The 13,369-nt window shown below is 41.2% G+C and overlaps 1 protein-coding gene across 1 annotated transcript in view; it reads right to left on the bottom strand.

Moving 5' to 3' along the window:
- Positions 1 to 13,369, bottom strand: part of csmd2 (CUB and Sushi multiple domains 2) — a 251,575-nt gene that overhangs the window by 65,649 nt on the left and 172,557 nt on the right. The window contains exons 27-33 of the mRNA XM_053333740.1: positions 12,603 to 12,805; positions 12,212 to 12,403; positions 10,865 to 11,003; positions 10,444 to 10,631; positions 6,862 to 7,056; positions 5,949 to 6,065; positions 3,908 to 4,021 (exon numbers count right to left, since the gene is read on the bottom strand). Of these exons, the coding sequence (XP_053189715.1) occupies positions 3,908 to 4,021; positions 5,949 to 6,065; positions 6,862 to 7,056; positions 10,444 to 10,631; positions 10,865 to 11,003; positions 12,212 to 12,403; positions 12,603 to 12,805 (1,148 nt within the window). The remainder of the gene's footprint in view (positions 1 to 3,907; positions 4,022 to 5,948; positions 6,066 to 6,861; positions 7,057 to 10,443; positions 10,632 to 10,864; positions 11,004 to 12,211; positions 12,404 to 12,602; positions 12,806 to 13,369) is intronic.

Below are 13,369 nucleotides of genomic sequence, written 5' to 3' on the forward strand. Positions count from 1 at the left end.
CAATCTATTATAACTCTCTGTTTACATTCACAGGTAAATGACTGTTATAGAATCGGCAGCTGGATTGAAATAGAACCAGCTGCACAGAGCACATTTCACCTGGCTTCACTTCACTTGCTGACAATGAAATAAAATACAGAATCAAATTCAAGGGTGGGTTTATCACCTGCTGTGTAGGCTGTCAACAATCAAGCTCTTGCTTACATTGAGCCCTTAGCAGCATACTGTATGCGTTGGACTCTGAGGTCAAACCAACATTGACCAGGGCTTATTGGCTGGATCATCATTTCAGAACTCAAACCAATGGTTGACTGAGCCTCAATGTTTGCTGCTTCCAGGTTGTGAATATCATACAGTTGTCATACATGTTTCAAATGAAAATCCACTTGTGCAGACAGATCTTTAACTGATGTTTTGTTTGGTCATTGTGTGTGTGTTTGTGAAACTCTCTGATGTAAAGGTTTCAAAAATATAAATCTGTGACTAAAAAAACAGTACAGTTAGGAAAAAAAGAAGAGAAAAGAGTATATTGTATATCACTGAAATTAGTGATGTGATTTCTTACCATCTTCATCAGTTCACAGTGTAAACACAAGGAAAACCCAGATGAAGTATCTACTGTGGTGGAAACAATTTGTTAACTGACGTAGAACATGATGCAAAGTGTGAGCATCTCTGTCTCTGCCTCTCTGTCTTTTGCTCAGTGTGCTGCTGACTGGCTCTCTGCAGTGGATCTCATTACTCTGTGTCTGCTTGCTGTCACACTGTAGTGGGAGGCAGATGTGCTTAACCCCAGAGGCATATCTGTGTGTATGTGTGTTTATGTGTATGTGTGTGAGTGAAAGAGTGAGTTAGTGTATCCTGTGCAAGCATGTTTCACCCATGTTTTTGTGTGTGAGTATCTCTGTGTATTTAAGTGCAGTGTCCTGAGATAGCACCGATGGCACATTCCTAGATGTGCTATCATCGTGATTGTTCTAGTTCAACTGTAGGAACTCCAAGGCATGCTGGGTAGTTTATTAGAGGAAGCCCTTGCTGCGTGCTGTCATGGTGACAGTGTTTCATAATTTGCTGTGCAGGGCAGGTATTCATTCAGACAGATCAAACATGTGTCAGCATGTAACTTATCAAACCTGGCCACTTTCCAAATCCAAACCACTTTGCCCTCAAAATGACCCTCTGTGCTGGTATATGAAAGACTTACAAGGACAATAAAACTTTGGCTGGAATTCAATAGTAAAAATTCAGAACCAGTTGGTGTGCACTGGTTCAGATAAAGCAGCCATGGTTATGTTAGATACTAATAGTCCAGCTTTTAAACCACAACCCACACAGTTTCACAGGTTAAAAGAGAGAGAGAGAGAGAGAGAGAGAGAGAGAGAGAGAGAGAGAGAGAGAGAGAGAGAGAGAGAGAGAGAGAGAGAGAGAGAGAGAGAGAGAGAGAGAGAGAGAGAGAGAGAGAGAGAGAGAGAGAGAGAGAAGAGAGAGAGAGAGAGAGAGAGAGAGAGAGAGAGAGAGTGTGACCAGTGGGGTTTCTAATTTATGAATTATTGTTTTGCATTCAATCAGCAGCATGTTTGTAGTGGCACAAACATAGTAAATGAGCATCAGACAATAAAGGTGGTCAAATTTAAGTGTAGCTAAATTAAAGTGGACTCTCTAGTCTTTCTTAAAATCATGTCCAACAGAGTGACAATTGCCCTTTAAAAAAGAAAAATCAATTCAGAAATTAGCATTTAGATAAGTCTCTGTGATTTCTTGATTGAGTCCTTTTGTACTTGCTCTGCCTACATGCCAACTCTTTTCTTTTCCAATTCTCACCTGTTTATTTATATAACCCTCTCTCTCCTCTCATTTTATCCCGTTTGTCATAACCGATTCCGATGATTCACAATCATTGCCCTTTCTTTTCAAAAAGAGTGATCTGGTGAATGCTATACTGAGTCCAGTTAAAGGTAATATACCCTTCAAGGTCAGCATATCACAGCAAACTGCCTTGTGTTTTGACTAGTGTGATTTACTGTGCTTGGCAAATAATATTCTGCCAACTACCAAAATACTTTTTACCTGGCTATTTATTTACTGTATATAATAACAGCTTGTATACGGGTTCTTACTTTATACGCCTGTAGATGTGTGTGTGTATACATGAAGGAGCTCTACGATATCTGTATGGTAAATGCAGATGCACACTCCTGGATTATGCTTAATTTGTGCTAGTTATGCCTGCATGCACTAGTTCTTCACCAGCACAGTCTGTGTGGGCTAAAAGTCTCTCTTCCTTTGCCAAAGTGTGTCAGTTCTGCTCTGCCATGCCTGGTTAGAAAACGCTGTGAACCTGCCGTCAGGAGTCGGCAGTTAATACAGCGTCCTGTTTATTGAGCTGTAAACTGGATTTTCTGAGGCTGCCCTGGACACAAACCAAAGTAATCATTTTGCTTTTGTCGAGCCACAGGCAGGCTGAGATGGAGAGCTGCCCTAAACCCACACACCTTTTCACTAGCTGACTCTTGAAAGGTTGAAACTGCCTCATTCAAGCTTCTTCTTTTGTAGGCCATCAACACAGTCGTTTGGCATTTATCATATCCATGTATTCAAAATGTTATAATAGTGTTGTGACATAAATCATTCGTTCTCCCTTTTCTTCCTCTCACTTTTAACCTCACAACAGTTATGCTTTTTGCTCTGCTATGTTATTTTACATCACTGCTATATGCAATTCTTTTCATTTGAACATGCAGTATGTTCTATGAATTCAAGCACACAATGACTTCCACACACATACTGCAGTAAATATGAAAAGAATTGCATAAAGTAATTATGTAAAAGAATATAGAAAAGCAAAAAAGGATAACAGGGTACTGATTCGATTTAGGATGAGATTTGGTTTAGTTTCTTAAGGTCATAGCATTGGGATGGGGATACATGTATTAAATATATACTTTTCACAAGTATGGTTGTACATTTTCTTGTGACTGTACCCTGTAACCTGTAGATTATTAAAAATGCTGTTAGTTCTAATTCTTTGTTGTCATCCATTAATGTTTAATAGCTAATATGGTATATTTTAAGTAAAATAATTCAAATTAATTATTGTATGTAGTGATTTGAAATGATTTGGTGTAATGTTAGTGCTGTCTTTTGCACTCAATAATCTTTCTGAACTAAAAATTAAAGCTGGCAATGTAGCATAAAAAATAACAGACAGTTGCAGGCTGGGAAGTAAACAAATGTTATTAAAGTAACATCTTGCCTTCGAGGTAATAATTCAATAATTGAAATATTGTTGTGATGCTTTGAGTTGGTGCATTAGTTTCAGGTAGGCCACAATTACCTGATTTAAACTCTGTGTGTGTGTGCACTCGTTTGCTTATGTAACTATATGCACGCGTATTTGGAGAGTCGATGTGTGTTTGTGCAGTAACGATTGAGCTGTATGTGCGCACAAGTCCTCTCGAGCCTGTCTTATATGTTATCCTTGTGATTCTTTAAGTTGTTGTTGTCACTGTTAAATTGTGTTCCAGCTCACTGGAGCCCACCTGCAGCTCTGCCTGTGTCAGCAACGTGGTCTCTGATTTTAACTGGATACTTTTGAAAGGGAATATGGCTAAGACGACATTTTATTGAGTGCTTCGTCATGTTAAAAATAATGCCTAGGAGATCAAAGAGTCAAATCACATTTGCTGATTTGGTACATGCTGTTGCTGAATATGAAAAAAGCTGTACAAATGTACATGAGTCATGTCTTACCTCCCTGCAGTTGCACGTAAACAGCTTCTATTTCCTACTTCCCTAAAGTTTGATACCTGCTGAACACCCCCCCCCCCCCCCTTGAGAAGCTAGACAAAAATGTGCATGCATACAGGCACCTGAGTGTGTGTGTGTGTGTGTGTTTGTGTTTAAGTACCTGTGTGTGCTCCAGACAAAGAGCTAAGAACACGAGAGTGCTGCGTTGCCCCATCATAAACCTCCACAATATCATTCAGAGCTGTCTGGAAGAAGGCGAATTGGCTGAAGACCACTAGAAAAGAAAGATATGGACACACAATTAACATCAGGGGAAACTGAAATTAGGTATAATTCGTCACTGCAGCTCCATCACACTAAAAACTCCATTCCAATCGATTTAAAATGGCACAAAATCTGTAGCATCCGCATTCAAAAGAATATTATCAACAGCAATTTCAATCAAAATGTGTGCTTTAAAGCATGGTGGATAATACCATCGGTTATGACAACACAACCAAGAGGTGATATTACACAAGGAAGATCAGCAATCCTGTCTGGGCTTGATGGCTTGTCAGTAGTTGAAAGGCTTTTGCAGTGACAGCCGATCTGTTGTACAATGTGCAGCTAAAGCTCCATGATGGTGCTTTCAGCCTTTCAACCCACCTTTTCTATTGCTCTTGCTTGAACAAATTCAGCCCTTTCACATCCAATCCATGTCTACTTTACTTGTGGCAAATATTGCAGGTTAAAGAGGAGGAAGAAGAGAAAGAAGGAGGGAGGCAGAGGGCAGAGGGGACAGATGACTAGTGCTCTCTATTAGGTGTTATGGCTTAGACCTTATCTTCAACCATGACTCAGCATCTGTTATCTCCTACTCATCTTTAGTGGTTTCCTTTGTTTGCGCATCATCTTCATCTCTTTCTGTGACAAGAGAAGCCAGCGGCCACAGTGGTACCCACACTGTCCCCAGCATTAAGGGAAAATAGTCTATCATTAGGGCTGGTGCATCAGCCTAATGGAAAGTGGCAAGAAGAAAGCATTTGTGGCTCTGCATGACAAAGTTTGTTGCCTTGGGCCTCACTGTCATTTTCCAGGAAAAATGCAAATTTGGACTTTAATTATTTCAATTTCCTCTCCTTTGCTTTTGACTTCATTGAGTTAAATATGTTGCCGACAGGGTCCAAGAAGGATGGGTGCCCAGTTATTCTGGAGCAGTGCCAGACCTCCGAATGGGCGTCATGACCTCGACATTCGATAGACTGGGCCAAACACATGCCGGGCCCCTGCTGTTTGGTGTAATTTAACAATGATATGACTTGAGCCTTCCCTTTGAGAGGCACAATTCTGATATCTCATTAAAGAGCCAGAGGGAAGAGAAATGGAGGTGGGGGGATAGAAAGAGAGAATGTCAGACGGAGAGAGTGAAGCACCGAGACACTGTGGGCAAGTAAGTGAGACATGTTTGCTATTGAATTTGCATGTTTGAGCTGTGTCACACGTCTGCATTGTTTTTGCTTTCAGAAGGATTCGGTTCTTTTACAGTATCAGATCACATATTAGATGGAAGCTGTGACCTTTTAGATGGAAATGCCAGAAAGTAGAGAAAGTAGAAAACTGTGGATGTACCAGACACCAATTATTTTTTTGGTGCGTGTGTGTGTGTGTGTGTCTGTGTGTGTGTGTGTCTGTGTGTGTCTGTGTGTGTGTGTGTGTGTGTGTGTGTGTGTGTGTGTGTGTCAGACAGACGCATTCCTACGCCTGGTGTGTAAGATAGTGATTAAATTGCTGCACCAAAGTAATGTGACAGTATGTGTATTACAATGAGACAGATGGATATGGGAGCTATCAATCACTCTGTGATTTCACTGGGTATAGAGAGATATGAAAATATGCGTTCAGTAAACCTCTGACTAAAGCATTTTAATTGCAAGGTAAGAAGACTGTGTGGGAGCTTTTACAAGTTTGCCACAAACTTGTTTTTCTCCCACGCACCTGTCAGTAAGAACATTCAAGTGTGAAAATAGCTCGACTGTTTTTCCTTTGATTTTAATAATCTTCCACAGTGAGGTGCTTGAGTATTGTGTGCATTATAAAACAGTTACAGCTTAAATGAAAAAACACGCAGATGCCCACCTGTACACACTCAGAGACACATACATACATGCACAAGTGAAGATAAATCAGTAAATACAGTAAAGCATTGTTCCTCCTTGGCTTACCGTAATCCTTGGGCACGACAACAGAGTACAAACAGGTTCTTGCAGTGCTGTAGTTGCCAGGGTAACCAGGAGACAAGACCACTCCTTCCAAACCTGAGTACTGTCCACCACATGGAGCTAAAGAGACACAGACAGAGACATGAAGAGACAACAGACAAGAGGACGGGGCAAACAGAGAAAAAAAGGTTTAAAGCCAGCAGCGAAAGATTCCATTTCTCCAACACCTCCTGCTATTCCATTGCCTCTGTTCCATCACTCCTAAATTACTTTTCTTGTCTGATTGGGCTTTGGGTAGAAGATGTCCCTGGTGTTTGCCACAGTGAAATTGCAATGTTTTCTAAGTGTCCCTCTAGGTTAGCCTGGGTGAGATGAGCCCCAAATCTCCTCTCCTTCTTAAGGCCCCTAAAAACGCTCTGTGTGTGTGCTTGTGGCTTTGTGCAAGTACTGGATCCTGTCCTGTGCATGTGAAGGGTCGTTTTGCTTGTGTAAAAAAACAAATGTGCATGATATGAGCATGTGTTCCACCTTTAAATATGAAGATTCAACACTGTGAGAGCCAGATTCAGTGGTGCTGGGGATCTTTTACCAGTTTTGGTAAAGGATATATATACAGTGTGTGCTAGTTGTACTGCGGGAATGTCAGCGACCAGCCAGGATGATGCAGGTTTTGCCATGAGCGTGAGGAGTAGATATGCAAAATAGGCAGCGCTCTTCACACTGCAGATTAAATTAAAGCTATGCCCTCTCATCTATTAACATAAGGAAAACCCACAGAGCTCTACACATATACCTGCAGGATATAACAAAAAAAAAAAAAACACATAATCATACATGCATATTTAACATGTAATAAATCTATAAGCACTGATGTGATTTGTGTTCCTAACAACTGTCTCCAGATGTCAGTGTTTACCAATGCAGATGGGTTTGGGTTTGTTCCAACTTGGCTTTCCATCTCCCCCCATGATGCAAGTGAGGGTTGGGTCTCCTTCTAGCGTGTAGCCGCTGTCGCAGTGGTAGGTGACCGTGGATCCCAGCTTGAGGTCGGCGCCCACCCGCGTCCCATTGCGCACCAGACCCGGTTCGAAGCAAGACTCCCTGGGGTTCTCTGTGGAAAGAGGTAACACAGTGGAAAATCAGTGACAGAAGGGAGCGTGTGTTGGTATTCAATAAAAGGATTTTTACATCAAGCTGCAGCAGTGATACTGGAATAGAAATTGTTTTCCGCCTCAGGTTCCCGATATTCTCGGATTTCCTTTTTCTTTTTTTTTCGGCTACTCTGTGCTTTCCTCTTTCAGTAAATATATCTCACTGACTGCCACTTTTCTCCCTAGCCCTTGACGGTGCCCTCTCATCTGTGGCTGCTGGAGGTATGTATGGCTGTGGAGACAGACAGGCAGCTGATTGAGAGTGGCATTGCTCTGGCCCAAGGTCTGCTGACTGCACACAACCGCCTCTCACACAACGCTTTGCTGTGCAGTCAACTAGAGAAGACAATGCACATACGCAAGCTTTCTTTCTCACACACACACACACACACACACACACACACACACACACACAAGTATACTCACCCCAACTGCAAGCGCACGCACATAGACACACGCTGTTTCTAACCACATATCAATCACCACTCCTGAGGTCGTAAGAAAGATGTCTCGCTCAATCTACCATCACATTGTTCTCAGGTGGAAAATGTGCATGTGAGAGGAGGCCTGTCAATTTGGCACACTTCACACCCTTACAGCTAAAATAAACATAGGGAAAATGCCCAAAGCAATTTAACTCAATCTTAAACGCAGTCGACTCTAGTTTAACATCTAACTTCAATATTTGATGACTTCACACAGATGCATACAAAGAGAAGAAGGTGAGTCAAATGTTATCTTTTGTGAGGAAAAACTTTCAAAGCCTGACAGAAATATGTGCGAGAGACTGAACTCTCAATCTCAACATCGACTAGTGGAGGGCAAACTTTATATAAGCGACACCCTAACAATTTTCATAGTTTTTAAAAGCCTCCATTAGTAAAGGTCAATGTGGATGCCAACAAAGAAATACATCACTGAGACAACTCTTCACCTCTTTCTTACACCTGTGATATTTACAAAAGTCATTTCGTTACCTGTCTCAGAGCTGTTGGTGTTTACCTTCTGTTTATTTCATGTCTAAGTTTACTGAAGAGGGTCTAGAGAAGGGTTATATTGGTTATCATAAAGAAAAATCCCTGTCTGCTACTTAACAAGCATCTTTCCTGGAAAAAAAATCATCTGTGATTACAGTAATTAAGTGAATGTGGAGACCACTTGTAAGCAAGGTCCTGAGGATTTACTGATGATAAACTGTACATGTAGAACCTTGGAAAAATGCCTAGTTTCTAAGCTGAAAGCTGAGGACCTGCTGACCAGACAGGAGGCTGCCCTTCATGGCTGAACAGAGCGCTGGAGCCAGGCATGTGGTCTGGAGTGTCTGTCATCTAGGGCATCTGCTCTAGACAGGTTGAGGCCTTTCAATGAACTGATTTAGACCCCGACCTTCCCTCGCTCCCTCCTTCATTTAACCGGCACACCTGGCAAGAGACGGTGGAGGCGTGATGGATGTAGTAGGCATTAGGTGTGGACTGGTTCTGGACACAAGCTAGTAGTAGAGGAGGTCAGACGTGGCCAAAACGACGGCCGATTTAACAAGCCTTGTCTGGGACATCTTTAGATACAAAGGGGGGGGGGGGAAATGGATGAGAGGCATCATCTGTTTTGGAAAATACTCAAAGGAGTTTAAGTGATGTGATGTGAAGTGAAAATACGCCAAGGAGCGGGTGGAGGGATTGTATTCAGTTGGACAGATGTGACTATAAGGGGAGTTGTATGTTTGTTTTTCCTCTCTGTGTATATCTGTCCATGTTTCTGTCTATGTGTGTTATTCAAATATGGTTCAGGCGTGGAAAGTTTTTGCTCCACATATTTCCCTAGAGAGCCCAATCAGACATGGCCAGAGACATGGAAACAGAAAAGACGTAACGATTGCTCGGTAAAGAGGCTGACAGCACCTCGGGCGGATTTTTGTAATGTAATTTTCAGTGGTGGGCTGACCAAATACTAGCTGGGCCAACTCGTCAACTTGCTGCTTCCTCACCAAACAGATCTAAACCCGCAGCCAAATATGCTTTTGTGCCATGTTGTTTGTCTGAAACTGAGGAGGTAATTTATGTATTATTTGGTTATGGTTCATTAGTGTGGAGAATTGGAACTGGGGAGAGGGAGTTTTTCTGAGCCACACACTGGGTCCATCTGCTCTACCAGATTGGCCATACAATATCACACACTGTATCACACACTGCAGTAAATATTGCTAGGAGTAGGTTAAGGGGTAAGGCTCTGTAACACTGTTTCACCAAAACACTGCGTTGGATCTCCGTTCATGTGCAACTGACAAATAATTTGCAGCGCTTGTATTTTGATAAATAGGCGCCATTCTAAAATCAGTTGAATTGCTTTTATAGATCAAATCCCATCTGAACGCCAGCCAAGTAACGGAGAGCTTGGGGTCGATCTGAAATTGGTTAAACATCTGATACCTTAAACAGCTCTAATTGAGGTTGGGAGATTTAGGAAGATTTAACACTGTTCTCTCAAGCAAAGCCCTTAACGAAGATGCCCTGTCTAATTTAGAGCTTGTTCAGCGGTCTGTATATTTGTTAGGAGAAGGCTTTAACATACAGACACTGAGGTGTTCCCCTGCCAGGCTGAACCACAAATGCAGCAGACACAGTGTGTTGTGTTATCCTTAAACCAACTGGCCCTCTTTCACGCATGTAAGTAAACTGTGTACATTCTGCACCATCTATAGTGCCGAGTATGTCATGTGAGCAAATAAATTTGGGTCCCCCCGAACAACATGCTGCATTTAACTAAGCCCAGACATCAAACAACAAAACATTGTGAGCTCTAATTCATGAGAAGCGGTTAGTGCAGCTGCAAAGCACTGATCAAAAAGAGCTTAAGCATGCATGCTGTCAGCTTTTCATTTTCATAATTCTTTGTGTTAGTTGGCTACTAGAGGAGGTAGGGATCAATAATTACACACAAGCAGACCACGGCAACAAATGGGAGCGTGGCCATCAGGATGCTGCATCACAGACAACTCGTTCTTTTTCTAAAGCAATTTTCACAACCACTAATCTCACTTGCTTTGGACTAGACACAGGAAAAAAGTTAAAAAGAAACAATCTGCAAGGTCGATAAGCAGCAGAGGGTAAATCCGTTCTCTCTCCACCAGAGGAAGAATTTCAAAACATGAATAGTTTAGGGGATAAAGCCGCACGTACTATTTAAAACTCACTGTTTTGTTCAGAACTTTAAAGACACTGGAGATGAGGAACTGATGATTAAAAACTCTTACACACATACGAAAAAACACAAAATCTAAGTTTTCACTAGCTAAATAGTTTTATCCAAGTAGCCAAATGATGTCATATCCCCAAGCAAAAAGTGCACACCTGTGTACTGCAGCACAAATCCATTGCTGCTGAGGGAAGCATCACTGCGGAAAGCCAGAAAGAGTGTGTTGGAGCTGCTCTCGATGCGATCTGGAACATCTGTACCATAGAAACTTCCCAGCAAGGGGCTGAGAGAGTCTGGCCCATCGTAGATGTGTAAGAAATCATAACTGGGCTCCAAGCTGAATCTGGTTACAGAGGAGTAAATTAAACAATATTAACAACAAGATTAAATACACCTGCTATTAGTGGTATAATTTGAAAGCAGGTTCATAGTTTATAAGAGTTATAAGATTAAATATAAAGATGCCAATTAAAATGCATTGAAGTATTGCTTTACATAAATAAAATACATCAATATATGACAATGACGTCAGAGTGAAGACACACATCCTGCAGTTCATGTGTTGTTGATGCTTACTGGTTGAAGCTAAGAGCGATGACATAGTCCTGTGTGACAGTAACCGTCCAGTCACACTCCCTCCCATGAGGGTAAGGTTCAGGATAATCGGGAGACAGAATCAGCCCACTTGGACCAGTCAGGTTCCCTCCACATGGAGCTATGAAAATATTTTACAACTGAATTTCACAAAAAATCTCATTCACAACACTGAAACACCAATACTCACAACAAAAAATGCAGCAACATATCTATATCTCGTAGAAAGTATTACTTGTAATCTAATTCATCTGATTTCCAATGTAAATATTGTTTTATTGAAATAGTTATCTACCTTATTCGATTGTAATTCATCATTATTTTGTTAATACACATATATAGTACATTTTTATGCTACAGTACAGAAAAATAAATTTAAGTAGCTTCCAAAGGTCTACTGCCATATGTGGTCTATGGCCTTTCTGTAGTAAGTTGTAGTGGCAGATGCTTAATTGGGGTGTAGTTAATGCCCATTGACACTGACTTACCATGGTCTCACCTGTAACTATTGGAGAACTGTCCTACTTAACCCCACACCAAAGAAAATATCAAACTGATTAAGCTAAGCACTAATTAAACACGGCAGCTAATGACAAGGTCTTAATTGCCATTGCTAATTACTTCACGTTGTTTTGCAAAGTACCAAGTGTGATCATATATATATATTTTTTTTTAAATGACAGAAGACTGAAGGTCTGACTGTGTGGTCCGTGTTGTTATTGAAAGGCAGGGTAATCAGATCTCTCTGTCTGCTGCGATGACTTCAAGAAACGTCTAGGGAACAAGGCAATCGGGTTTGCCACTTAAGATTCACTTAAGGAGTCTGTTAGGAATCTGTAATGTCTACCTGTTTCTCATAAGTCAGACAAGCAAGAGAGGTTATACAGTCGACCGCATTAGTCAGGTTGTAGGGCATAATATACTGTACTCCATAGCACAACTTTTATTTATTACTGTTCCCTGTTTACTGATTATAATTTCAAATTTCATAACCGCATAGATCTTGCACACATACATTTTAGGAATGGGCTGTATTTCAATACAAAATCCTTATATAAGCTTGTCCTTGTTTCAGCTTGAAAATAAATTATTTTTAATATGCAGGTCTTTGAAAGATTGCATTTACTAGTGTATTTATTAAAGCTTTCCTACTTAAACATTGTATAGTCAGAAAGACGCCTGTAGCATACATAAAAACTGCACATACTGCACTTTCTTATTAGTCAGCAGTAGCAATAAATATGTGACAATATTCAATCTAGTTCTAATCATATTCCCTGCAGCATCTTTAGCTATAATTCATGATTGCATGCTGTGTTAATAGAGTACCTGTGCATGTAGGAGGGTCTGGCTGCCAGAAGAAGCGACCATTGATCTCAGTGCAGGTGATCCTATTGGCCCCCTGCAGGATGTAACCGGGATCACACTGGAACACCACATGATCCCCTGGTTCCCTGCTGTCACCGCCACGGGTACCATTAGTGGGCATGCCAGGGTCATTGCAGGAGGTCGCAGTAGAGACTGAAGACGCAAGAGAAGGTTCAATAAGTGAAATTATCCTCACTTACAAGATGAAAAAGGGTTGTTATTGTACAAATTCATGGTTAAACCTGCAGAAGGGGAAGTTCTTTCAATCTTTACACCCAGTTGACACCCAGCCATATAACCTATGTCTACCTAGCATTTCTGTCACGTCCCTCTCAATATTCTTCTCCCTCACCTGAGAACTGCAGAGCGAAGCCCTGTTTGCTAGTGAAGAAATCTGTGGTGAACTGCAGGCTGATTGTGTTGAAGGTGCTGTGGGCATCCGGGGGCAGCGCTGAGCCACTCAACTCCCTCAGCAGGACCCCTCCATCCTGGGGCCCATCCCAGATCCGAAGCACATCGTGGACCTCCTCCGTGTGGAAAACAAGGAAATGCAGACTGGGAGAGACAAGAACAAAGTTGGTAGATGAAAGTCAATTTAGGCTTTAAACCGCAAGCATCGCCACCTACACTTCAGCCTTGCAGACAGTACCTAAAGATCTTAGCCAGACAAAAACGTGTTTATTTTCCCTATGATGCCACCTACAATATGCACTCCATTTAATCAGATAAACCTTTTAATGTCCTTTAATGGAAGGTAATTGTAGCAAAAGTCTATATATTGCAACTTTTCCATTAACAGCTTTTGTCAAGAGCAAAAGCTGGGCTGATATTGCACAACTGTTTTCTTTAGTTTGTTTTGTTATTAAGAACATTTTTGCATCCTCCATCACTCCAGACATTTAAGATCAAGGTTTAGTGTTTTCTTAGATTAATACAGATGCTACAATTAAATATTGTGACAACAAAACAGGTTAAAGAAGAACATTCTAGGCTTTTACAATTCCTAATATCAAAAGAGTGGAAGAGGAGGAAATAAATGGATTAAATTAAACTACTGAGTATTTAAAAGAATCAATGCACACACAGGATTAATGTGATTAAAAGAGACAATAAGAATAG

Source organism: Scomber japonicus, chromosome 15, assembly GCF_027409825.1.
Source record: "Scomber japonicus isolate fScoJap1 chromosome 15, fScoJap1.pri, whole genome shotgun sequence".
Lineage (NCBI taxonomy): Eukaryota > Metazoa > Chordata > Actinopteri > Scombriformes > Scombridae > Scomber > Scomber japonicus.